The sequence below is a fragment of the Macrotis lagotis genome, chromosome 4 (assembly GCF_037893015.1).
Source record: "Macrotis lagotis isolate mMagLag1 chromosome 4, bilby.v1.9.chrom.fasta, whole genome shotgun sequence".
NCBI classification, from domain to species: Eukaryota; Metazoa; Chordata; class Mammalia; order Peramelemorphia; family Peramelidae; genus Macrotis; species Macrotis lagotis.
Window position 1 is genome coordinate 229,570,784 of NC_133661.1, and position 21,444 is coordinate 229,592,227.

Here is a 21,444-nt window from a genome sequence, read left to right on the forward strand (position 1 = left end):
TGATCATCTCGCTCAGCATCAGTTCATGAAAATCCTTCTAGGCTTCCCTGAATTCCCATCCCTCCTGGTTTCTAATAGAACAATAGTATTCCATGACATACATATACCACAGTTTGCTAAGCCATTCCCCATTTGAAGGATAATCTCCAATTCTTTGCCACCATAAACAGTGCTGCTATGAATGTTTTTGTACAAGTGATGTTCTTACCCTTTTTCATCATCTCTTCAGGGTATAGTCTCAGTAGTGGTATTGCTGGATCAAAGGGTATGCACATTTTTGTTTCCCTTTGGGTGTAGTTCCAAATTTCTCTCCAGAAAGGTTGGTTGAGTTCACAGCTCCACCAACAATGTAATTGTGTCCCAGATTTCCCACAACCCTTCCAACAATGATTATTGTCCTTTCTGGTCATATTGGTCAGTCTGAGAGGTGTGAGGTGGTACCTCAGAAAAGCTTTAATTTGCATTTCTCTAATAAGTAATGATTAGAGCAATTTTTCATATGACTGGATTGCTTTGATCTCAGTCAGATGGTTTACTGAATTAGCTTGTGAAGCTTGTGAAGTATAATTCCATGGACTTTTTCTCTCCTCTCCTTCATTTCCACTTCAGAAACATCTTGCCTCCCCCAGGATAAGCTCAACACCTTCAGTTATCAGCACTGAGGGTGATCTGCCTTTGGTACTCAGTACCCAGAACCATCAAGTTGTTCTGCTAGACTTTGACTCTATGGTTATTATTCCTCCCTTTTTGGTACCCTTTCGCAGCCCCCAGCTTCCTTTTGTATCTCTTCCCCTCTGCTCACTTAGATTCAAGGGACAAATATTTGTTGACATAAAAGTTTATTCTTTCTTTTCCTTGTCTCTCAGATTTGATATGTCCACCTATTGTTTGTGATCTATTAAGATGTAGTCAGTTTTATTTTGGGGGGGTGACATTTAGTGCTTATCTTTCCCCAACCTTTTGAGTAGTCATTAACTTCTTATTTAATTTTACTTGTATCATCCAGCACATTTTAAGATGACCCTGTGCCCAGTTTTGAATGGAGCTATATATTAGTTTTGTTTAGACTCAAGTATTCTTCAAATGTGAGTAGGATGAACCTATCTGGTGGTGAAGTCTATGAACCCCTTTTTAGAAAGTTTTTAAGTGCATACAACAAAATGTGTGGAATTACAAAGGAAATCAATTATTTTGAAACAGTCTTCCAAAAGACAGTGAGACTTTTGAAAAACCTTGTATAGTTGTTAAAGTAATTTTAAAAACTTGAGAGATTTCTGGCCAAGATGGCAGAGAGAAGCCAGTCACTGTCCTAAGGTTTTCTGGGTTTTCCTTGGAACTAATAAGAATCAAGCCTCTTAACAGAATTTTGACTAACATAACCCTGAAAAAGAAGCGAGGAGAAGAACATCTCCCAATAGGGTCTGTTTCAGGGGAGTGTGGGTGAGCCAGGGACAGAGAGCAGAGAACCAGTGCAGGGGTGGTGGGGTGAGACCCAGGACTAACCTCAGAAAAGCTGAAGAGGCTTTGGTTTTGTGAGTGGCCAGCAGAAGAACTAGAGGGGGAGTTCCAGCACAGTAGGCAGGAGAGTTGTATCAATCCACTCAGCTTGGCTGGTCTATAAGGGTCATGAGCCCTGTATTTTCAGTGAAGACCCCAGGTTTCCAGTTGAGCCCCCACCCCCCATCTCTGTGGGAGAAAGTGACTCTTCCCAGAATAAGCCCAGTAACAGAGCCCAAACTCCCCCCCCCCACCCCCCATGCGGGCAGCAGATCTCTCTCAGTAGAATAAAGCAATTTAATTATTTAACCCAAGAGTCTAGTCCACATTGGATTAGTGCTAGGGAGTGGGCCACAAATCAAAGTCACAGATACCCCAGAGAAAACAACCAGCACACCCTACTGGCTGGCTCACTTGGAGTTACTATGTCCAGTGAGTAAAGTCTTTAGAGATCTCCACACCAAAGTTTTGTGAACCAGCCCCCCTTCCCCCAACACAAGATCCTAGGAAAATGAAGAAAGGCCATTGTAAAGGGTCGGGGGTTCATCAAAAGCTACCTTGAAGACAAAAATCCTAACTCAAAGAGAGCTAGAACTTGTGAGGAGAATATGAATTGGTCTCCAGGCCAGGAAGACTTCTTAGAAAATATCAGGAAGGAGTTAAAAATCAATTGGAAGAATTGGGAAAAGAAGTTCAAGAGAAAATTTAACACCTTGCAACTAGAAAACAAATCCTTAGAAAAATACAATTGGACAAGTGGAAAAAAAAATTATTATCTCAAAACCATAATTGGGAAGTTGGAAAACTACAAAAATGGAATTGACCAATTGGAAAAGGAGTTGCTAAAGGTAAATGAAGAAAATTATTCTCTAACAAAAGAATGGGAGGCCAGCTGGGTGGCACAGTGGATAGAGCACTGGTCTAGGAGTCAGGAGGACCTGAGTTCAAATGCGGCCTCAGACACTTAATTCCTAGCTGTATGGTCTTGGGCAAGTCACTTATCCCCATTGTCTTAAAATATAACAAAAAAGAATGGAATATGTGGAAACTAATGCCTTTCATGAGACAATAAGAATCTGTTGAACAAAACCAACAAATCAAAAAACTAGAAGAAAATTGAAAAATATCTCACTGGCAAAACCACTGCTCTCGAGAATAGATCCAGGAGAGACACCTTAAGAATCACTGGGCTCCCTGAAAATATTGAAGAGAAAAGAAGCCTGTACTCAATATTACAGGATTTAGTGATGGAAAATTGCCCTGATATTATGGAACCAGAGGGCAATATAGTTATTGAAAGACTGCACTGTTCTCCTGAAAGGGATATCAAAATGAAACCACCAAGGAATATTGTGGCAAATTCTAGAACTATCAGACAAAAGAGAAATTCCTGCAAGTAGTGGAAAGAAACAATTTAAATGCCAAGGAGCCACAGGAAGGAGTAAACAGGACCTGGCTGCATCAATATTAAGGGATCAAAGGACCTGGAATGCGATATTCCGAAGAGCAAGGAAGCTTGGAATACAGCCAAGAATCCACTGTCTGGCAAAACTGAGCCTTCTTTTCCAGGGGAAAAGATGGACATTTAGTAAAAAAGGAGACTTCCAACTTTTCCTGATGAAAAGCCCAGAGCAAAATAGAAAATTTGAACATCAAAAAGGAGACTCAAGAGACACATGAAAAGGTAAAAAGGGGGAAAAACCTGCTATCCAGTGATTATATACCCACCTAGGAGAAAGATTCTCATAACTCTTGAGAATTGTCACTCTATTAAAGAGAATATTCTTAGCCAGAAGCAATGGACACTCATGATGTGTCCATGACTCTGATAGAATGATTTAAAAACAGTATCTCCCTAAAAATGGGGGGAGGGGGGACAATAAAGAGATGGAGGATGGAGGAGATTGAAGGGTAAATCACATTACATGAAGAGGTTCAAAGGACCTATTGTAATAGAGGGGAAGAAGGGAGGAGGTGAGAATCGCCTGAATCTTACTCTCATTAGATTTGGCTCAAAGGAAGATTAACATACACAGTTATGTAAGTTAAGATAATTATCTTATGAGCAGAACCAGAAAAACACTATACACTCTAACAGCAACATGGGGGTGGTGATCAACCTTGATGGACTTGCTCATTCAATCAGTGCAACAATCAGGGACAATTTGGGGCTCTCTGCAATGGAGAATACCATCTGTATCCAGAGAAAGAATTGTGGAGTTTGAACAAAGACCAAGGGCTATTATCTTTAATTTAGAGAAAAAAACCTGATGTTTTATTGTCTGATCTTGCTCTCTCTTATACTTTGTTTCATCCTTAAAAATATGATTTTTCTCTCATCACATTCAATTTGGATCAATGTATACCATGGAAACAATGTAAAGATTGACAAATTGCCTTCCGTGGGGGGAGGGGGAGGGGGAGGGAAGTAAGATCAAGGGAAAAATTGTAAAACTCAAATAAAATATAAAAAAAGAAACTTATCTTACCTTTCAAGTATTAAAAGGAGAAAAGGGGAGGGTGGGGAAAAGAGGAACTCATAGAAGGAAGGGAAGGAAGAAGGGGCAAAGGGAGAAGGGGAAAGAAAGAGGAGGGGTTTGGATATGAGGGGGCAAACACTAAAGGAAGTGGTATTCAGAAGCAAAATATTGGGGAATATGAATAAAGTGAAAAAAAAGGAAAAATACAAAACAAGGGAAGATACCATAGAGGGCAATAAAGATCGGTAATTATAACTTTGAATGTGAATGGGATGAACTCTCCCACAAAATATAAGCGAATAGAGTGGATTAAAAACCAGAATCCTACAATATGGTGCTTACAAGAAACTCATTTGAAGCAGAGATACATATAGAGTAAAGGTAAAAGATTGAAGCAAAATATATTTTGCTTCAGCTGAAGTGAAAACAAAGCAGGGGTAGCAATCCTTAGACAAAGTGGCTGCAAAAACAGATTTTAAAAGAGATAAGGAAGGAAGCTATATCCTCTTAAAAGGTACCATAGACAATAAAGTAATTTCCATACTAAATATGTATGCACCCAATGGTATAACATCCAAATTCTTAGAGAAGTTGAAGGAGTTATAGCAAGACATAGCACAAATCTACTAGTGGGAGACCTCAACTTCTCTCAGATTTAGATAAATCTAATCATAAAATAAACAAGAATGAAGTTAAGGAGATAAGTAGATTGTTAGAAAACCTAGACATGATAGACTTACGGAGGAAAAGGAATATACTTTTTTTCTACAGTACATGGCATTTACACAAAAATTGACCATGTACTAGGGCATAATACCTAATCAATTACAGAAATGCAGAAATACTGAATACATCTTCCTCAGGTTACAATGCAATAAAAATCACATAACAGTTAATGGGCCAGGGAGGGACAGAACCAAAACTAATTGGAAATTAACCTCATTTTAAAGAATAAGTGGATCAAACAACAAATTATAGAAAGAATTATTTCATCCTAGATGATGACAATAATGAGACAACATAACAAAACCTATGTGGCTGTCAGGGGATATATTATATCTTTAAATGCTTACATGAATAAATTTGAGAAAGGAAATCAATGAACTAAACATGCAACTAAAAAAAGTTAGAGAAAGAAAAAAGTAATCCCTCCAATTAAATACCAAATTAGAAATTCTAAAAATTAAAGGAGAAATTAATAAAATTGAAAGCAAGAAAACTATTGAACTAATAGACCAAGAGTTGGTTTTATGAAAAAAAGAACAATAAAACTGATAAACCTTTGGTTAATTTGATTAAAAAAAGAAAGAAGAAAACCAAATTGCTAGCATCATAAATGAAAAGGTGAATTCAACACCAATTAAGAGGAAATTAAAGTAATAATTTAGAATTACTTTGCCCAAATGTATGCCAATAAATTTGATAATCTAAGTGAAATGGATATGTACAAAAATATAAATTGCCCAGGTTAAATGAAGAGGAAATTAAATACTTAAATAACCCTATCTCAGAAAAGGAAATTCAACAAGCCATTTTTTAAAACTCCCTAATAAAAAAACTCCAGGCTCAGATGGGTTCACAAATGAATTCTATCAAATATTTAAGGAACAATTGGTCCCAATTCTATATAAACTCTTACTTCTATGACACCAATATGGTGCTGATACCGACACTAGGAAGAGTCAAAACAGAAAATTATAGACCAATTTCCCTAAAAATTATAGATATAAAACAAATCTAAGGTGCTTCAGCAGTTCCTATCACTTTCAGGATAAATAAAACTTCCCCAAAAAAGTCATTTACAATATGACTCCAGTTCTATTTCCAGGTTAAACACACATTTCTCCTTAACAATCTGTTCTCCAGCTAGCCTGGCCCTCTGGTTCTTCCCCATGATTTTCTGACATTGGCCTCTGTTCTTTTACTCATAGCCTCCCATTCCTGTGTGTTATCCATTATCATCTCTGTTTTGTTGCCTTGCTTGACTCAATTTGTTTTGCATCCTCCACTCCTGTATTATTTGTATAGGTCCTGTAATTATTTGTGAACATGGATTCCCCTGGTGGAACATGAAGTCCTTGAGGAAACAGTTCTACCTTGCATTATCTCTCCTACTTCCCCCTCCCCTTTTCACTGTGCCTAGAAAATAGAGTTGATGAATTCTCATTGATTGCATGGTGAAAGTAAGTTTTGGCTCTCCAGGGAGGTCACATGAGCCATATTTCCATTTCCCTTTAACTTCATGCCTTCTAGTTTCATTTTCAGCAACAAATTTCAATACTGCAGGTGGCTAACTGGTATAGTGGATACAGTCCTGGGCCTGGACCCTAGTCAAGTTATTTAACTCAAATTTCCTCATCTGAAAAATGAGGTAGAAAAGGAAATGGCAAACGACTCCTGTATTTTTGCCAAGAACTGCCCCGCCCCCGATATGGGAATATGAAGGGTCAGATACAACTGAAAAAACTGACCACTAACAATACATCAATATGGATATGATTTAGTTTTTTTTTATAGTATATTAATTCAGTATTATTGGACAGGGATCTCAAATTTACATGTCATTCTTACCACTTTCTTCTTTATCAGCCATTCCGTCCCTCTGTAGAAGCACAAAGTGGGCTCCATAGCCCTGGGATCATTTTGTACTTTTTAATGAATTGTCACAAATAAGGAACTGACAAGGTGGAGCTCTGGGCAAAGCCTTTGAGAACTGAGGGTTATTTCAGCATGAGAAGATTCTCCCAAGTAGGTCTTTTGTGAAGGATGATGCCAGTGTGGAAAGTGTGTTGGAGCTGGGAATGAGGCTCCTGATATTATACTGTATTAATTTCAGATGAGTATGTTAAATTCTGGATTACAGAGAGTGGAACATTTTATTTTCAGAAAGATCATATCTGTATTTGCCACAGGACTGTTAAATACTTTTGTTTTTAGTTGGGATTTTTTAGAACAGACAAGAACCATATTTGGGAAGATTATTTTATAACTTTAAAGATTTTAACTAGATATAAAACCCAACAAATCAAAGTAAAAATTGCATTTCATTAAAAAAGGATCCTTTACTGATTTAAAAAACATTTTTCATCATAGATTTTAATTTAAGATTCAGTGGAGAGAGAAGAGACAAACTATCCTTAATGACTTAACATTGCCAAGTAGAAACCATTTATAATGACTTGCATACTAGGCACTCAAAAAAATGTTTCTTGAGTGATTTACTGATGGTTTTGTGGCTACTTAGATTTCTGTCCTGATTGGTAGGTACTCTTTCAACTGATACTTAAGTATATTTACAGCTGTCTGGGTTTAGCCCCATTTTCCTTTTTCTTAAAGGAGCCTGAGGATATCTGAATTCATTAATTCAACCAATACAGAATGTCTCCTAAGTGAAAGAAATTGCAAGGAGGATATAAAAATGAATGAGCCATGATACCAGACTTGGTAGAGGCTACAATATAGAAGGGGAGATTTTATAAACATATGGTTGAATATGTGTATGTGTAACATTTAGTAAGCACCAGGTACTATGCTCAAAAAGTTTATCCTCAAGAAATTACATCATTTTGGGTAAATGACACAAATAGAAAATAATTGCAGAATAAGTAAAAAGTAAAAAAGGAGTGGAGGGGGAAGAGTTGTAAATGCTGATCATCTCTAGGAGAAATTATTTTTGGTAACCCCAATTAGGAAAGTCCTCATGGAGAAAATATTGTTTGCATTGCATTTTTAAGGATGAATAAGAATTAGACAAATCTGTGAGGGATGTTGGCTGGAAAGAAGTATTTTAAATTGAGGTAAGAAAATAGCCTGAGGTCTGCTTGGCACATAAGCCATCCACATTGAATGTAGCTTAAGATAAGTGGCAGATGAGGAGGGTAGTGACAGGTAAGTCTTAGATTAGGTTAAGGTCAGACTCTGGATGGCTTTAACTAATAGGTGAAGCTTATATCTTTGAGAGGCACATGGTACTGTAGCAAGTATGCTAGATTGGGAAAAGGGAACTTAAATCCTTTAAATGCTATATGTCCACAGGTAAGTCATTTAATCCCTTCAGGTTTTAGATCCTACATCTATAAAATGAGTTGGGCTACTTCATCTCAAGGTCCATTCTGGTCCCTGATCCTGTAGTAGGGTATTGAGGAATCATTTAAAACTTTTAATTAAGTTTAGCATGATCAGAGCACTTTAGGAAAATTTGACTATGGTATGTATGAAAGTGTTAGAAAGAAAAGACCAGATGCAGACAGATGAAGAGACTATTGAAACATCCCAAAAGACAAGAACTGAAGGTCTGAACTGGAGTGACAGCAGTGGGGAAATGGACAGGTTTCTAGTTTGATGGAAAAGTTAGGATTTAGCATGATGATTCTGAGGTTGGGAGAGAGGCTGGAGTCAAGGCCTGGATGACTGTCACAGGTGGAATGGAGGATTCAGCAAATACCAGCTGAGGACGTAAATACTGTTAGGTTGGTCCAGTAGGTGTTCTTAGGATCATATATTTGTAGCTTGAAGCAATTTCAGAAGTGCTCTAATCTAGCACCCTCATTTTATAAGTGGGGAAATTAAGGGTTTGGGAAGATTAAGTGAATTTCTCAAGGAAACATGGGTAGTAAGAAAATATCTAATAATTCAAAGCTCAAAAAGCAGCTCAGGTATAAACAAGAATTCAGAAGCAATTCTGTAGCTATTTTTGGCTTGATGAATAGCTTGAACAGGCAGGTCCATTGATTTAAAAGACACAGAGAAAAGCCCTTATACCCTTGTCATTTCTTAACTAGCCTAAAATTCTAATATTAGCCATCATTCTTCTAGGATAATATGCTGCTCTCTTTTTAAAATACAGATGCAAAAAAAATTCAATGGTTATCTATCACTAGATATTAACACTTAGTGTGAATTAGTTTATCAGAAAATTATTCCAGTCTTAGAAAAGCAACACTCTTCTCAGTTCTAAACGTTAAGTATTTCTATAGCATTATATTCTCAAATACATTAACCTATCTACTTGGTGAACAATTTAGAAAGCTTTTTCCAGTTATGTTCCATTTACCCCCATAGTTTTGATTGCTTTCTGGGAAGAACATTTATAAATATTAAATATAAACTATATAAATATAAAGAATATTTCTAAGTAGAGAAGCAGCTAGGAACTTAGGCTTCCCAGGTATTAATTTTACATAAACATCCAGAGTAATCAAAGTAGGGATGGGAATAGAAGATTTGTGATTTCACTGAATTAGAGAACTCATAAGTAACGAAAAAATTTCTTTTTTACTAAGGCAGATTATCACTTGTTCTAAAACCTATATAATCTTTGGTGAATATGTATCAGAGGCCCAATCAGGCCTTGAACTCAGGTCCTGATGAGCATCTCTATTAAAGTCTGTCTCTAATAAAGAAGTCTTTTAATATTCAATTAATTTGATAACAAATTTAATATTAAGCATTTAAAATGAGATATAAAAAACTTATTCTTGAGTTTTTCTATATAGGAATATTACACTTTATGAGTGTAAAAAAAAGATTTCTTTACTCTTCCATGGAGCTATCCACTTCAACACTAATTTATTCATTCTATAGGTATTGTGCTGAGTAGCTAAATTCATATATATATATATATATATATATATATGCATATATACATACATACATACATATATGGGGATATACCATGAGTCATTTCTGTATTCCCCAAAGAATTTCTGAGGGTGCATAGTGCCTTTGGTGATCATGGAACAGAAGTGGAATGGCTGTGCTTCACAGATAATTGTTTTGTTGTTATTAGTAACTGATAGTAAATTCGTGTAATACCTTTGTGGTTAACAAAGAATTTTGAATACTTTTATTTGATTCTTGTAATCTTGTGATAAGAATTACAAATAATATACACATCTTACAGATTAAACAATTGAGACAGATTAAGTAATGTCTAATTAGATTCAGATAGTAAAGGTCAGAGAACTAGTATTTGAACTCATATTTTCTGACTCAAGAGACAGTGCCATACTTCACAATTTTATTTTGCCCAGTTAGTCCTAATTTAAATCCCTGCACTCTTACCAGAAGATCCCTATTCAGGTGGGTGGTGCCATTTGGCTAAACTCCACAAATGTTTTGAGGGGATAGAATGCTCCATTTTGTCCTATACAACTTCTCCGAGTGTCTATGTCCTCTTTTATTTTTGATTCTCATTAAATTTCTACTACTAGTTTTTTTAGGAACTGATAAGAGGCTAAAAAAACCTAATGTATAATAGTATAGTAAAGAATTTTAGAGATGGAGGTAATCTCATTAAGGAGAAATAAATTATAGTTGTCTATATAGAATGTTTTATTTCTATATGGAACTGTTGTTCAGTTGTTTTAATTGTGTTTGACTCTTTGTGATCCCATTTGGGGTTTTCTTGTCAAAGTTACTAGAATGGTTTGCCATTTCCTTCTCCAGCTCATTTTATAAATGAGGAAACTGAGACAACAGGGTTATGAGACTTGACCAGGGTCCAACAGCTAATAAGTTAACCCTACACAGATTTAGTGAACTAGTCTTACATATTTTTTTTATACAGATGTGCTCAAAAGTTAATTGCAGCTGTTCATTCAGTCACGTCCAACTCTTTGTAACCCCATGGACCATAGCATACCATTCATGGAGTCCACTTCTTGACAAAGATAGTGGAGTGATTTGTCATTTCTTTCTAAAGTGGATTGAGGCAAAAAAGTGAAGTGACTTGTCCAGGATCATGCAGTTATTAAGTTTATAAGGTCATATTTGAAGTCAGGTTTCAGTTAACCTCTGAGCCATCCATCTAGCTGCCTCAATCATCTAGTTACTTCATCACAAAAGTCATTAATATCTCCCCATTCCCTACTGAGGACAGTTTGAATTTCTTTGTCTGGCATTCATGGACTTTCACTTTGGTAAGTATCATTCTATCTTTCTAACATGCCTATAACTCTTCCATGTACTCTGTAAACCAACCAAATAGAACTACTCTCAATATACAAACATGCCCTGCATTTTTCTACCATAATGTTCCATTTATCTGGAATATATTTCTCTTTCTTTTCTTGTTTAATCCCTACTAATCCTTTAAATTCCAAGACGAATATTATTTATGCCAGGAAGCCACCTCTGATATCCTATCTCCTTTCCTTCCTTCCTTTCTTAACCCCTCATACAAAGTACTTCATTCTGTGCCTTTCTAAAACATTTATGTTTTTCATTATAGATGTGTTTGTGTCATTCTTCTAATAATAACAAACTAACAAATAATTTTATGGGTTATACATTAACTTTATTATCAGAAGTAGCAGACATAATAATAATAATAACATTGAATAGCACATTAAAGTTTTCAAAGCACTTTATATACATTATTCTCATTTGGTCCTCACTATAGCCCTTTTAGCTAGGTACAATTATTATCCTCATTTTTATAGATAAGAGAAACTGCAGTTCATGGGAGTTAAATGATTTGCCTAGGACTGGTATTAGAGAGGATTCAAATTCAGGTCTTCCAAACTTCAACTTAAATAATCCATCCATTAAGTCATCTAGCTGCCCTATTATCAAACTCCACCCAAGATGAAACTCTCATTAGAGTGTGGGGATTATAAATAGAAATAGATTGTCAATAGAAAATAGAACTTTCTATTTCCCCATGTTCATCACAAAAGGTTCTTTCTACATAGCATAATACATGTACATTCAATTGAATGAAATGAAGTTTCCCCTTTATTTGTTTACCAACTCAATTATTTAAAGAAAAACATTTCCCCAATGGAAAGATATTTTCATTCAAATAAGTACTGTTTGTAGGAATGGGGTTCCTTGTCATAAACTCACATAATTGATCAAATTTACATTTTTATTTTCTACATTTAAAATATTTTATCCTTAGTTATTGCAATGATTCATTATCAGCATAATACTAACATATTCACTTAACACTTAAATTTTAAAAGCAATTTCAGATGTCATGGTATTGAGCCTTCCATGCAACAACACTGAGGTATATTTAAGTATCACTATCCCTACTTGACAGATGAGAGAATTGAGCCCAAGGTCGTGACTTGCTTATGGCTACAAAGTGAAGCTGGTGGCAGTACTGAGATTAGAATATAGATCTCCTGTGTCCCATCTGTGGCACTTTCTTGTAGATAATGCTGCCTCTTGATTTCAAACAATAGTTCTCCAACTACTTAGAACACTGTGGTACACTGGAATCTATATTACTTATGAAGACTTCTGCATGAAAAATTTCATCAGTTTCACAATATGAGAGGTGGGGGGAGAGGGAGAGACAAAGAATGATTCACTAGCCATTTGGAGTATTTATTAACATCCATCAGTTATCCAAGGGATATTGCTCATTGATTATTATTTCAGGGAGTTTGGAAGTTGATTCTTCTGTGGCATGATCGTTATCTTCTGTAATGGAATCTTGAACACATTCTTCCAAGTGTATTTTACCTGAAACACTTAAAGAATCTGTCTTTTCAACGTCATTATCAGATTTTTCAAAGGACTCTGTAAGGGATACTGGGTCTGAGGTGGTGTAGGATACACTTGGTTCTTCAGTTTGTGCTGATGGTTCAGGATTTGTTTCACTAATCACCTGCCCACTAACTTTGTCTTCTGAGTTGTCCTTGTCTTTAAGGATGAGATGTGAAATATCACTTGGGGAAGTGGATGTCATTTCCTTATGGGTCAAATCTGATTCCAGAATTTTATCTTGTAAATCTAGAGATTTTTGGTGTTCTTCGCTTTTGGAAGAAGACACTGGTATTTTATTTTCACTCGTTAATTGTATTTCTGCTGGAGTTTCAAGCTTTTCAAAATCCAACAAATTCAACATATTAAGGGTACCATTTAGTTTTTCGGATTTTTCCTCAGGAGAAAAGCCTAAATCAAGCTTTAAGACATGAAGCATATGGCGCATCTTCTTCTAGAATTGAGAAGGACAAAAGAATTTTATTAACTTATTCTCTTCAACTACAGAATCTAAGTGAAAGCTTGAAACATGCAGCACTTATAAAAAAGCATAATCATCTGAATAGGGTAACAGGTACAAAAATATAAAGTACCTCTGAAATCTTCCCCAAGTCTATTTTATAAAAGATCATGGGAGTGCTGGGGGTTGGGGTGAGGGGGGAAAAACCTTTAAAATAATTTATTCAGATTTTTTATAAAGTAATATTATAAAAACAAACCTCCTCCAAATGATGTTTATTTTGTTCTATGTGACGCTCAAACAATCTTTCTAAAATCCTATAAATGACAAAGAGAAAAGTTATGGTCTCAAAACAAATTAGCTTAAAAAAAAACACAAGGCAAAATCCAAAAGGTATGTATTTTACATACATTTATTAACTAAAAAAAGAGGGTTGGAAAGAACTACTGAGACACCTTGGTTTATAACTATTTTAGTAATCTTATTTTTATTTATTTATCTATCTATTTATTTATTTATAGGGTTTTTTTGCAAGGCAATGGGGTTAAGTGGCTTGCCTAAGGCCACACAGCTAGGTAATTATTAAGTGTCTGAGGCCGGATCTGAACTCAGGTACTCCTGACTCCAGGGCCAGTGCTTGATCCACTGCACCACCTAGCCACCCCACACCCTTTTAAGTAATATTTTAAAATAGCTTCTAGTATTTTACTAATTAATAAAATTGTTCATTCATGTTTCACATTTCTCCCAACTTGGAGATCTAAGTACTCATGGATTTTACAAGTTTACTTCAAATTGTAAAGCAAAAAAATATATATTCAAGAAATTAATTAAATTAATTATATTAAATAGACTATTTCCAAAATCAGATTCAATATCTTTTTTCTGACTATTTCATTTCCCCTAAAAGTAATACCATTTTCCAAGTTACCCAGGCACAAAACTTTGTGGTCACAATAAATTTCTCCTTCTTCCACTTCCTCTTCCTTTTCATAAATAATCCATAAAAAAAGCAAAAGCAAAAACAAAACAAACCCCTTAAACATCTTAGCACCTAAGTATGTTCCCTTCCTGATAATGTTGCTTTTAACTGTGTTCATTATTACAATGAAAATAAGACAGAGGTCAAGATAAAAATGAACTGTCAACAAAAGATCAAGAAGAATACTAAAAGTCCATTATGACAGAGCAGTGAATGGAATTTAGTTAGGGGTAGGATATACCAAGTCATTTACCACCATCTTCACTTCTGCGTGTGCCTAGGCAGGGACCAGAATACCTTTCATTTCTAAAGATGTTATCCTTATTATTTTAGTTTTTGTAAAAGTCTTCCCATCTAGACAACGTTCCTCTAATTTCTCTTTCCTCCAAGTTACTTTGTATAGTGCTAGATTAATATTTCTAATGCACAGTACTGATCATTTCCTGATCATTTCACTCTGATTTCTAATAAACTTTTTGCTACCCTATTTAAAAAAAAGACAAAATTTCTTGCTTGGTATTCAAGGCCTTCCACAATCTAGGTCCAATCTACTTTTCCAGTTTTATCTAAAACTAGTAGTTCTTTTTATACTTTAAACTTTGTAAAACTGGAATATTCACTGTTCCCCATAACTCCTTCATAATTCCTTGTGCCTAAAATTACCTAGCCAACTACCAGGTTTAAAGTCTTTAAAACTTAACTCAAATACCATGTCCCTAATGAAGCCTTCCTAGAAGGTTTCTCTATGCCACTTACATTATCATTTCATTATTTTAATAGAGAAAGGCTAGAAAACTTCACTTGGTAAAAAGATGATGCTTCTTTTTTGTTCAAATGATAATTTTCACAAATTCCAATTTTGCCAGGCTACTAAACAGATTTTTATGTATCTTAATTGATATATCTCTTCATGACACAATAGATCTCTTCCTAAAAACAAACTAATTTATAAAGTACACAGTAGATTATGAATTATGCACAGAAAAGCAGGGTGCATTGTTAATTTGAGCAGTATGGTTCTAACATTAAGTCAATGTATTTTTGAAATGCTTCAAAAATACTATCACTATTTATTTATACATTTATTACCATAATAAAAATCTAACCTGTTAGAAAATAAGCCAAGTTTCAGGATTTCATCTGTTACATCTTCAATGAAGCTGAGATATAGAAGCTCCTCTTCTCTGTAGAGGAAATATAAAAAAAAAAATCAAAGGTAAACAGTTTATCCTTGATTATTTTAAAGATTACAGAGGAGAAAAATTTCTATTTCCAATTATTTACACTGTACATAACTTTTATATACATGTACAATAATCTCCCCTACTAGAATATGTTCTTCTTGCCTTTGTATTACTTAGATTTAGCAAACTGACTGACTGGCTCTATCTGTCCCACCATATAGTCTACTTCTGTGATTATCTTTTCAAGTAGCAGTTTCACTTTTGGAATCCTTAACCATTGGTGACTATTTTCTAATTTTTCATGTCTGTTTTTAGAGTTCAAAATGCTTATAAAAAAAAGTCAAGGGGATGTTTTGGGTCAGAGAGAGATATTCATAAAGATAAAGAATCTGATGTGAATTTCAACATCAGGAATAGTGGAAAATATGCTGGAATGGGACACTAAGAGGATATGGGTTAAAAACCTTGACTCTTACTTTGTGTTAGACCCTGAGAAAGTCACCTTTCTGAGCTAATACAAAATCTCTTCAGGTCTCTTCCAACACCAGGTTTTTGGTTCCATGGCTTACATTTGTTTCCTTTTGCTTGAAATTGATTATCAAACATGTATCAGGTGCCTACACTGCACCAGGGAGGTGCTTAGAGTTGGGGATACCAAGAGTATCTGCCTTCAAGGAGTTCACAATCAAATAGGAGAAACAACAATTTTGTGCAAACAAATATGTGCAAATAAGCCATGCACATATATGCAAAAAACTAGAAAATAATTAAGAAGGGTTGGGAAAGGTTTATAGTAGGAGGTGGAATTTGAGAGAGGATTGGAAGTCTGGAGGCAATGTCAGGGAGCAAGAGCATAAGGATCAATTAGAGAATATGCCAAGAGATGGAGTGTCTTGTTGGCAGTCAGGAGACCTGGGTCATCAGCCTGAAAATACATGGTGGGGAGTGGGGTCTAACTGGAAAAGGAGGAAGAGGTAAGGTTATGAAGGACTTTTAATTCCAAACAGAAGATTTTACATTTGATATTGTAGGTCATCTAGAGTCATTGAAATGCACTGAGTAGGAAGATATGATTGTGAGCAAAACAGAGGAAGACTGGAGTGGAGGCTGGAGGCAGGCAGACACACCAGTGGCTACTGCAATAGTTCAAGCCTTAGGTAATGAAGGTTAGTATCAGAGGAGAGAAGAGAGTATAGTTGAGAAATACCACAAAGGTAAATCAATAGGCCTTGGCAACAGATTGGATATTAAGGGATAAGAGATGGTAAGGAATGATAGTATGGAGTCAGAGATGATAACTAGAGGATGATGGTGCTCTTGAGAGTTTCCTGTTGGGAAGTTTGGGATGATGCAAGATTTTAAGGGAAAAATAATGAGTTCAGTTTGGAAATACTGAGTTTAAGATGATTTCTTGATGTGACTAATATGGAAATATGTGTAACACTATTGTATATGTAAACATAGGGTGGGGGGGAGAGAAGGGTGGAAGGAGAAAAGTTTACAAGAATAAATGATGAAAACTATCTTTAAATACAATTGAAAAAACTAAGTAAGAATTTTAAAAAATTTGAGCTGTCTGAAAAGGTAGTTGGAGATGTGAGACTGAGGTCAGCAGAGAGATTAGGCTATTTAGAGTAGATTTAGATTTAGAGTAGATCAGATAATTAAATCCATGGGAGTTGATGAGATCACCAGTTGAAGTAGAACAGATAGGGAACAAATGAGGAGCTCAGGATAGAACCCTGTGAGACACCAAAGATTAATAGGTTTAATCTGGATGAGGATCCATATCAAAGGACTGAGAGGAGAGGTCTGATAGGTAAGAGAGAACCAGGAAAAAGTGGTATCCTGAAAACAGAAAGAAGAAAGCTTCAAAAAGAGGGTGATTAACAGTACTGAAGATTGCAGTGAAAATTCAAGTAGACAGAAGGTTGAGAAAAAGTTATTGGATTTGACAATCAGGAGACCACCAGTAACTTTGAAGAGAGTTTCAGTGGAATGATGAAGTTAGGGGATAGAGAAGTGAAGGAATTTACTGTAGAGAATGTTGTCTAGAATTTAGCCACAAAAGGTAGAAGAGATAAAAGGTGATATGTTAGAGGGAATGGAAAGGTCAAAGAAGACATGGGTATGTTTGAAGATGGGAGGAATGGAGTCAATAGACAAGGAGAAGTTCAAGATAAGAGTAAAAGTAAAGATTACAGGAGGGACAATATGTTATAGGAAACAGGATGGAATGAGATTGCTTGTTCAAGCAGAGTTCAAGGACATGACATAAATTCTAGGAAATGAACATCTAAACTTTTTGGTGTAAAGGTCTTTAATCAGTTCTCAAAACTTATCCTAGATCCTGACTATGCCCAGGACTTATGTGCAAGAAATGATTTGTGGCATTTAATAGGAAAATACAGTGAAGAATAAATAGCTAAATAGGGAGATTCCTCTTTTTCCTGTGATTCCCTTTCTTTTATTAAAAAATGAGATAGGGGTGGCTAGGTGGCACAGTGGATACAGCACCAGCTCTGGAGTCAGGAGTACCTGAGTTCAAATCTGGTCTCAGACACTTAATAATTACCTAGCTGTGTGGCCTTGGGCAAGCCACTTAATCCCATTGCCTTGCAAAAACAAAAAAACCCCAAAAAACTAAAGGAAAAAAATGAGATAAAATCCATATGGAGGGCAAATCATGATAAGGAAAAGTGTATACAGATAAAATACATTAGGGTATTATGTGTGTGTGTGTGTGTGTGTGTGTGTGTGTGTGGTTTAATTTGTCAAGACATAGTGAAGAGTAGCAGGAAAAAAAGCAATTGATCAAAAATAATAAAACATTGCTGAGCTTAAGCATTTATGAAATGGCCATGGGCAAGTCACTGAAAGTCTCTTATCCTTGGTTTTTTTACTATGAAAATAAAGATTCTTGTACTATCTATGTCTCAGAGTTATTATGAGGAAAGTATTTTATAAACTATTATATTTTATAAACCATCAATGCCTCAAATGGAGAAATTTTAAGGAAAGTATGGCAAATGTAACTTTAATTTGCAGAAAAAACAAGTTTGAATCAACACAAAAATACTGATTAAACAATCCACTGAACAAGTAGATCCATAAAATGTTAAGAGCTGGAAGAGACCTCAGTAGTCTAACTACTTCATTTTACTTATGAAGAAACAAACTTTCAATATCACTTTTACAGTATCTCTCAAATATGTCCCCTTCTTTCCTGACACTGTCAGCATTCCTGGATTATTGGATTAGTCTGATGATGGGTCTGCCTGCCTCAAGTTTCTCCTCACTCCAATTTATCCTCCAATTATCCACTAAATTAATTATCTTAAAGTATAGGTCCAGCCACCTCAAACCTCAACACTTAGCTCCACCAATCCCCCCAACCAATCCCCCAATATCCACTAAATAAATTGCAATGATTCCCTATTACCTCCAGGAACAAATATAAAATGCTGTTTCAAATTTAAAGCTTCATAACCTAGTCCACTTCCACCCTTGCAATCTTTTTACACCTTATTCTGCAACACGTACTCTTAGATCCAAGGACACTGGACTCCTTACTGTTACATGAACAAAACCCTCCATCTCTCCCCCCTTACCCGGAATACTTTTCCCTTCTCTGCTCCAACTACTGACCTCCCTGGTTTCTTTTAAATTTCAATTAAAAACCCATTTCCTATAAGAAGTTTCCCCTTCAATTCTAATGTCTTCCATATGTTAATTATTTCCTATTTATCTTGTACATAGCATCTGTATATGTTTGTTTGCAAACTGTCTCCCCCAATAAATTGTAAGTTCCTTGAAGGTAGAGACAGTTATTTGCCTCTTGTTGTATTCCCAGTATTTAGCATAGTGACTAGTCCTTGGTAGGTGCTTAATAAATGTTTATTAATTGTTTGAAGCTCAAAGATGTAAAATGATTTATCCAAGGTTAAACAGTGTCCCTGGGTCAGTGTTTTTTCCACTAAAGTGCAAGAAGATATTGTTAACAAGCAACTTTTGCTATACAAATGGTAACTCATGATTCATAAAAATTACCAGTTCAATAGTCAGACATATACATTAATGTTATTCAATCATTTCAAAGTACTTTATCATCTCACCTGAATGAGTGAACTGACAAGCAGTCCTTTTGTGAGATAGTAATACCTTTATCTTATAGAAAGTAGAGACAGAAAAAACAACTATAGTCTAGATAATAAGTCTGACACAAATAAGAAATCTGATTTTTTTCCTGATAAAATGAGGGCTCTTAATAAATTATAAAACAGTATCTACAAAGAACTACTAACTTTAAAAACTACTGGGGCTTCATTTACATTAAAATTATATTTTTTTTTGGTTCAAGTTTTTTTTTAAACCCTTGAACTTTTCATCTCTTCCCTCTCCTCACTCTGTAAGTTTTCTTATAAGAATTTTTCATATATATTTAACATTAACACAAACACTGTATTTATCTATGGCTCTTCCTCATTACTGTGATAATAATTAGAATAAGTATAATATTATACACAATAGCAGTATAACTTCTGTTCAGGAAAAAAGCTTGGTTTCTTCAGAGAAGGACTAAAATCACCAAACCAAGAATTGTGGACAAAGCTACTAAATCTTCAATAATAGAAATTCAGCTTTTGGAAAAAAGTTAGGAAATAGGTAATTGTTTCAGAATATTTTGAAAAATTTTCTTGCATTTGGTATGAGTTCTAGGCTGAACTACAGAAGTTCATTTACAAATGAACTTAATTTTTACTCTTTACTTAATATTTAATTAATTAAAATGTTATTCATATTATGATTAGGTTATTTAAAGATAGTTTTTCTCTTACAAAATAATTGGATAAAAGGAACATACTCGGACTGGATCTTTTTCACTGGAGCAGTCCGCAGGTAATATGGAATGGATGCTCTGTAAACACACAAAAAAAATGGAAAATATTTAAACAAATACAATTCTTTTTATAGTAATAAACAGTAAAGTTTCCTTATGATAAACCCAATCAACACTCATTTTAATATATATATTTAGTGATCACTAACATGTCATTACTGTAGTAGATTGGTATAAAAAAAGCTATTTTCTTTTCTTATGGGGTTTTGTGCCTTAACTTCTTTCAAGGAAATAGCACAAGTAATGAAACTGTGAAACAACTAATGTTTCTAACATTCCTGAATGTGAGTAAAAGGGAGTAGAGTAGTTGGATGGTCTCAGTTCATTGTACAATTCTGAATTTTTGGCTAGTCATTCTGGTAAAATATTAAGATTATTCAGTTATGTCAATATTATCTAATGTTTATGCTTTTAAGAATATATAGAAATAACATCTAATTTTTGAAATTTTGCATTAGAGGTAGAATATAAACTTCCCCTATATTTATACAAAAAAATCTAATCTCCATGCTTTTGCATTGGCTATGTCCCATATCTGAAATAAACTTTTTCTTCACTTCTAGTTCTTAGAAATTCTAGCTTTCTTCAAAGCTTGAATTAAGCACTCCCTCATATATCCTTTACATCCCCTTGTATTTATGACATAAATTAGCATTTCTATCATATGTATTGTGTACTCATACATGTACACTTTTTCACTTAACACAGAGTAAGCTTTTTGAGGGCAGGTACTATTTTGGTTTTTTCTTTTTATTTCCAGCATCTAGGAAGTGTCTGGCATAGTACTTAATAAGTGATTATTGACTATCTCAGTACAGTATTCTGTAAATATTGTATTGTCATGAACCTGAGAAATCAGTGGGATATGATATACTACCACTGGCCCTGAACACACCATTTGAAGCTTCAAATGCATCAGTTTTAAATGATGTGAAAAACTCAACACCAAGTGGTAGTCAATCTTGTGGTGAAAATTTATGGACAACTATATAATTACTGGATGGATACCTGAAGTCTTTCTAGCTTAATGTGCTCTTTATTCTAGTAGGCATCTTGAGAATGCAGAGTCACTTATATTCCATGCCAGAACATTTTGGTAAGTGACAGTGAGAGCTATCATTTGTAAGGAAAAAAAAATCAGAATTCTGAAAGGGAGCAATTGAAGGAATATGTAATTTTCTTCTTTTGAGTTTAACTCCTGACTTGCTATTCTTTTAGATGCTGTAACTAAGGACCACATAGAAATATATGATTAATTTAAAACTAATTAATGGTAGAAGCAGAGAGAATGAGAATAACAACAAAAAGTCATCAAGCTCTATGAGGAAAGAGTCATGGGTATCTCGATATATATTACATTTGAAACCATAAATATGACTTCTGAAATGGGGAATCCATCATATGGAGAATATCACTTTTACAAATTGTGTTTAGATCATTTGTTT

At 34.8% G+C, this 21,444-nt stretch overlaps 1 protein-coding gene across 8 annotated transcripts in view; it reads right to left on the bottom strand.

Moving 5' to 3' along the window:
• Positions 1 to 12,293: 12,293 nt before the first annotated feature.
• The window catches only part of SPATA7 (spermatogenesis associated 7), a 62,486-nt gene continuing 53,335 nt past the window's right edge, over positions 12,294 to 21,444 (bottom strand). For all 8 annotated transcript variants that reach the window (XM_074235580.1, XM_074235579.1, XM_074235574.1 and 5 more), the window contains 4 exons: positions 19,964 to 20,017; positions 15,022 to 15,099; positions 13,193 to 13,250; positions 12,294 to 12,927 (listed from right to left, as the gene is read on the bottom strand). In XM_074235580.1, the coding sequence (XP_074091681.1) occupies positions 12,328 to 12,927; positions 13,193 to 13,250; positions 15,022 to 15,099; positions 19,964 to 20,017 (790 nt within the window). In that variant the 3' untranslated portion in view covers positions 12,294 to 12,327. The remainder of the gene's footprint in view (positions 12,928 to 13,192; positions 13,251 to 15,021; positions 15,100 to 19,963; positions 20,018 to 21,444) is intronic.